Raw genomic sequence first — 6,504 nt, forward strand, 5'->3', positions numbered from 1 at the left:
CCGTAGGTGTGCAACCTGTAGATGATTATAATATGAGGTGCAATCCTGCAGGTATACGATATTTTGCCAGGTGGAAGAACTGCAAGTGGAGGCTGCCCGAGCATCCATGTTGTCCACAAAACAAAGATAAACCCAAAAAAATCAAAAAGCTCTCCTTCAGGAAATAAATGTCGCTTCGATGTCCTTTCAAAACCTGTACCTATGTAAAATTTCCACTACAAATATTTGTAAAGTGCTATTTTTACACGAAAGTAAATATTCAGTTGCGATTTTGTAGAACTGTTTCTTCAAATTGCTCATTTACAACTTTTTTATTAAAAATTTACGAGCGGTGAAGACTGATAAGAAATAGCTAGTAGGAGTCGTGGTTTGTAAGTACAGTATAACGAAAAGTTCATAATGGAAAACTTCACAACACTATTCGTTGCCCCTTCGCCTTCGTCTGTGTTAGAATCGGTGTTCTCTCTCCATGTGCCCCCAGAACTTTTCGACGTGCCGTAGTTTAGATTTGTCACATTTAATGTTATTCGAAAACGATCAATTCGGTAATTTTAGTAATTATATAACATACGAAGTAGCTTATATTGGCATAAAAGCATGAAATGCTTTATGTTATTTTAGGGGATGAGTTAAGTCCCATTACGAAGATATATTAAAAATACTACGAAAGTTTTATTTCTATTTATAACAACACATTTTAAAAATAATAAACAGTTTAAATTTCATCAATTATTATCATTAGATATAAAACAGAACCATTTACAATAGCTTTAGGGTTATAACAATAAATAGTATTTACTAATATTGTAAGATAACTATGTTTTTGACTTGTATACATTCATATTGTAAAGTTGACAACGGTGTATTAGTTTTATTGTAACATTATTAATTGGCATATAAATGTGAATAAATCCTTATAAAAAGATAAACCTAAGGGATATCGAGCCAATTTCTTTTCTTGACCATCATCCCTAACTTGGCGATCCTTGCATCGAGACAGAACGGTAAACCATTTTATCGATACGTCATGAATGCCTCTCTGTCATCATCATTAGATCGCACTTTTCGGGCTTTGTCCACTCTGTCCGTACAAACTTTCTTTCTTCTATAAAACATTGATTGATTTATTTTCAACCATACGTAAAAGATTTTATTGATTTCAAACACAATGATATTATAAGCTTGTCTACTTTAGACGTAATAATTATTATTATCGTTGTTGTTTTCATATTTTTGTAAAGAAAAATATCGCTCATAAAAAATTAATAAAATATTCATGAAAATATTTTTATTTGAACTCAAATAAAAATATTTTCATGATTATTTTATTAATTTTAATTAACTATTTTAATTATATATTAATATAACTATTTTGTCCCATCTTTTATAACATGCGATATTGTTCTTTAATTTGTTAAATGTCTTATGTTTCTCTAAGGCCATTTTTATCATCATACTAATACACAATCAGCATGATTCGTATTATTTTTAAGTGCATCATGCTTTTGGTGTCTATGCCGAGTTGTATTAAAGTTCCTATAGCTCTTCGTATATAAATCTAAATATCTTTGATCATTCACTAATCAAATTATACGAATCTCGAATATATATTCAATACAAGCCAAGATATAAAGCAATGTAAACACATAACAATAGACTTTGCATGTCTGCTTTTTGTGTTAGCAATGTTTGGATAAATTAGTGCAAATTTGAGGGAGTAATTACAGAGTAAATAAAAGCTAACTGCTATCTGGCTATAGTCAATGATTTCTCAAATTTGTACCTTCAGAAGACAGTGAATGTAACGTTAATAATTTGCAGGAATATGTTCGGTCATCAAATAAGGATGTTGGGACGACCTTTCTCAAGATCAGTTGCCACGGGCTTGCCTGGAATTGACTTCAGCGCCGATTCTAGAAGACACAGTCTAAGGGTAAATTTAAAATTTTAATTAAATATTGTGCACTTAGAAATAATAAATAATTAACATTCAGTATACTTAGCTAATATAAGTCTTATGTTGATACTAATATTATAAATGCGAATGTATGTATGTCTATCAGTCTGTTAATTTGTCACATTTTCACCGATCTTGGCGAAATTTTGCACAAAGGTAGCTTACACTCTGGATAAAGTTTCCACAGCATTAAAAAAACCTTAATTCACGTGACCAATTCTCCTGTCCTACTTGAATCAGCTATGGTGTATAAGTACCTACTTATAAATCATTACTCATTAGTATTAAAATCATTTACCATTTCAGGGATCAATAACACGTGCGCTTGGAGCCCTAAAACCTAAACACGATCGGCCATCGCCATCTAGTTCAAGCGAAAGTTCGAGTGTTATGAGTTTGACGCAGCCTTACATGTCGTATTCACCACCCATAGCTGTGCGTACTCTTTCGCAACTGAGTATGACGTACGCCCCACCGCCCACACTACAGGAATACGAACCGATATATACCCCCCTAAGCTTGTACTCACAATCAAGTGTATCAACGAGGGATAGTATGACACGACTCAATGACATTAAGGAAACAGACCGTATTACTCACAGGTAAGTTTGAATTAGAAATTCTTTCGTGCAGGTAAGTTTTACTAAAATAAAACAAAATTGATTTTCATGTATTGTTCTGGAAAATGACAAAACGACTACTTTTATCCCACAAAATTAAAGAGGACCCACGGGATTTTCAAACACCTAAATTCACGCGAACGATTTCAGCTACGTTAGATATGTTAAACGTATACAATTATTATTTCTAGGTATGGGCAAAGAGCGGAGCAAGCTCATCGAGTGAGCTCCCCACTGCCCAAGTCCGATGACAGTATTGTGAAACAAAAAAGACATCGTCGAGTCAAAAGCATCGGTGATATCAACGCATCGAGCAAGACATCTGTTTAGTCTATTATTTATCTATGTGATCTTTATATGTGACCATACGCTTTTCTTGAAAAAAACAACAATCATTATGTAAAAGTTTCGAACAAAATCATTGAAACTAACTAATGAATATTTTAATATTAGAGTAGAAACAGTGAATGAATGGTAATTGATAAATAAATTTTGTACCTTAAAGTAGAATCTCCTCTCGTACAGTATTTTTGAGTTAGCCTACCTTCTTTGTTGTTTTTTTCATGTTTAGAAACATGAATAAAAAGGGACAACCCTGTGATGTTGTGAAATAAAAATGTACCTAGTTTCCCCAATAATTAGTAGTGTAAAATAATAGTAGAATAACTGAGATCTACAACTTATTAGAAAAATTCTATAAATAATACTAACCACAGAAACTACTGTGTATTGTTTAACATTTTGTGTAACGCCTTAGGCAAGCCGATATTGTATTTTTCGAACATTTAAACAATTTTAAAAAACTTCTTTTTGACCTTTTAAAGCAGATACATTTGATAATTTACAAAACATGTTCCTATCGCTATAATCCTGAAAGTACATTTCATAACTAATTTAGATAAGCATTTTAGCATATCACATTTTCGAAAGAAGCTACCGTACAGACTGATAACTATATCATAATAATTAAGTTCTGTCTTATGATATTCAGTATTCCATTTATCATAGTTTTTGAAACACATAGGCAGGTATCTTATAATTAGTATAATCTTTTCATAATGTATAATGTTTTACATCTGCTACTTACTCGTATATGAAATTGTTAAGAGTCTATCCACATAACCAACCTACTCTACTACAATAATTTACGGAAGTGTGTTGTAGGTAATTTTTATTAATTTATATTATTCGAAATGTTTGCTTTATCTAAAATGCATGAAAAACAACCTTGTATTCATAAGCTCACTCTGTTGTGACTGAAAACTGACTATCCAAAGATTTTATATAGACTAGGATATTATTTGGTATGAAGAATTACGCTTAGTTACGCTTTTTATACTTTTTAGGTATGCTTTTTTTACACATTTTTAAAGCAAATCTTTTATAGGTGTAATGAAAATAAAGATCACACCAAAACGGATTACCTAAGTACTACCTAATTACATAGTGTGGAAAGACTCGCTGCTATTATTATTGCCGAACACTGTGATAATAAATACACTCACACAATACAAAGTTAGGCATTTGGTTTTTGATACTATTATATAAAAAATATTATTAGTCAATTTGTATGAAATTATATTATTATACCTAATTTATTCTACTATCGCAATCGAGCTTGAATTCCTACTATATTTAATAAATTGTTGGTTTTGTTATTTTTTTTTATTTTTTATATTTTAATAAATTCTTGATTATTTTGTGATTTCTTTTCATTGTGATATTTGAGTTACCAATATTTAAATATGAATGTATTAAATAAAAATGAAATTATTCAAATGGGGTGTTTTACTTTACTTCGTATGTACCTACTCCTAAATAATTAAGTTGCCGTGATTTCTAAAAAGCAACTGGAAGAAGTAGTTTTTGAGTTATCGCCAAAAAAGTGCGAATTTAAAAAATACTTATAGTTACATATATTTCGTAGGACCAATGCTATTAGATATTTTTTTAATTTGGTCCTGCGTAGCATTATTTTTTTCATCAACATCAGTTTTGGAAATTTCCCCCTTTTTTGGCAATAACTCAAAAGTTACGATTTTTTTAATTCATCGTCGTCGGTCCATCTTGTTGGAGGGTGCTACGCACTATCTTTGCTTGCGTGGTCTCCACTGTAGAATTGCTCCTAGGGCAAGCATGATCTGCCCATTATTTCAACTTGTTGCGCTATATCAGTGACCTTGGTTCTCCTGCGATGTATAATAATAATAAATTAGATATAGGTACTTACTATACCTAACTCTAAACTGAGATAATCTGATTAAATACAGAGATTAATAAATTAGTGTGTATGAAGCCTATTGTATGCTACCTGCGCAAAGCCGATTAACCTGTAGCTCTAACTTATCTCAGAAGAGACGCTCAAAAGCCAATTAGTGGTAAGTAAACCGTAGGTATGTGTGTACAACTGCCGCTCTTCTCCAAACGCCACCAATTATTATTGAGTTGGGATTAATTGATAATAATTATTGTAACCAATCATCCATTTCTACTAGGCAAATGCTAATTTCTCCAAATACTTATAAGTAAACATAATTTTAACTTTTTCCAGTTAGGTAAAAACTTTGCAATTACTCGTATGTATATAATAAAGTGTCTATTTTAGCTGCCATTACTCTTTTATTATAGTTCACTTCGACAGTATCGGGATAGAATAAAATAGAATAGAAAGATTGTTATATTTTATAAATAAACGTTTAGAAGTACCTATAGGCACAGAAGATATAATATTCCCAAAAATGTGATTTCTATTTCTAAGCCTATGTTATGGGCATTCATGCAACAACATTGCATAGGTTGCTAACTACTTTATGCAAAACTTGCTGGGGCCAAGAATCGCAATTAAAGGCGTCTTTTTGATCCGTTGCACCGTTGCGACGTGATTGAAGAACAAACCAACAAACAAACACTCTTTCACATTTATAATATGGGTAGTAATGGCGATGTAAACGAAATAAATAAAAATTGGTATGTTATTGCAATGGCAAAACGTTAATCTCATAAAAGGCAGTTCGTGTGGCGTCCAACGTCTGCGACAATCTCCCGAGGTATTACAATCATAGTCACATCCCACGTTATTATATTGCTGTAATGAGGTAGTTGAGCCCAACTTTATTACTATCTTTGGCCTTTATGTCTGACTTCAAGTTATGATTTTTATGGCTTCAATATCAGAACGCAGATTTTAGATATTTAAGGACGGTTACGCACTCATCTGATCCGATTCCGTGAAAATACGTTCCGAAGTAGTCATAGAAATAACTACCCATATCTTCTAAATATATAAAAGGAAAAGGTGACCGACTGACTGACTGATCTATCAATGCACAGCTCAAGCTACTGGACGGATCGGGCTGAAATTTGGCATGCAGATAGCTAATATGGCGTAAGCATCCGCTAAGAAAGGATTTTTGAAAATTCAACCCCCATGGGGGTGAAATAGGGTTTCGAAATTTGTGTAGTCCACGCGGACGAAGTCGCGAGCACAAGCTAGTTACTTATAAATGCGAAAGTGTGTTTGTTTGTCGCTCGTCAGTTAGGGCCAACATAAAATGTTAGTGGCCCTACTGGTAATTGAATGGTTATGATTATGATTATGATTTTGAGATTATGGCTATTAGGTCTAGGTTTGGATATAGCTAAAAGTATACCTACGACATCAATATCATACTTTTTGTAGCTATACACTAATAATAAATCATGTTATTATTCCAGTGAATGCCTATTTATTATTTACGTTCAGTGTTTCAGTGAAATTAAGCTCGGACTACATAATGGTAAATAGCCTTTTAACTAATCTTACCTAATGGCGGCACTGGATTCAATGATGTATGAGGAATATGTAACTAGACGAAACCTATCGCCAGCGACAAAGTACGCTTCGCCAGACCCTTTTTTTACGTTAAAAGTAGACAGGTAGGATCCACT

At 32.5% G+C, this 6,504-nt stretch overlaps 1 protein-coding gene across 14 annotated transcripts in view; it reads left to right on the forward strand.

Moving 5' to 3' along the window:
• Liprin-gamma (liprin protein kazrin) overlaps positions 1 to 4,360 on the forward strand; it is a 135,061-nt gene extending 130,701 nt beyond the window's left edge. For 9 of the 14 annotated variants that reach the window (XM_069503367.1, XM_069503372.1, XM_069503370.1 and 6 more), the window contains 3 exons: positions 1,822 to 1,933; positions 2,264 to 2,559; positions 2,769 to 4,360. In XM_069503367.1, coding sequence (XP_069359468.1) covers positions 1,822 to 1,933; positions 2,264 to 2,559; positions 2,769 to 2,907 — 547 coding nt within the window. In that variant the 3' untranslated portion in view covers positions 2,908 to 4,360. Of the gene's footprint in view, positions 1 to 51; positions 945 to 1,821; positions 1,934 to 2,263; positions 2,560 to 2,768 lie in introns of those variants that run through there. The other 5 variants (XM_069503377.1, XM_069503379.1, XM_069503378.1 and 2 more) reach the window with 2 other exon arrangements.
• Positions 4,361 to 6,504: the final 2,144 nt, after the last annotated feature.

Source organism: Maniola hyperantus, chromosome 15 (genome assembly GCF_902806685.2).
Source record: "Maniola hyperantus chromosome 15, iAphHyp1.2, whole genome shotgun sequence".
NCBI lineage: Eukaryota > Metazoa > Arthropoda > Insecta > Lepidoptera > Nymphalidae > Maniola > Maniola hyperantus.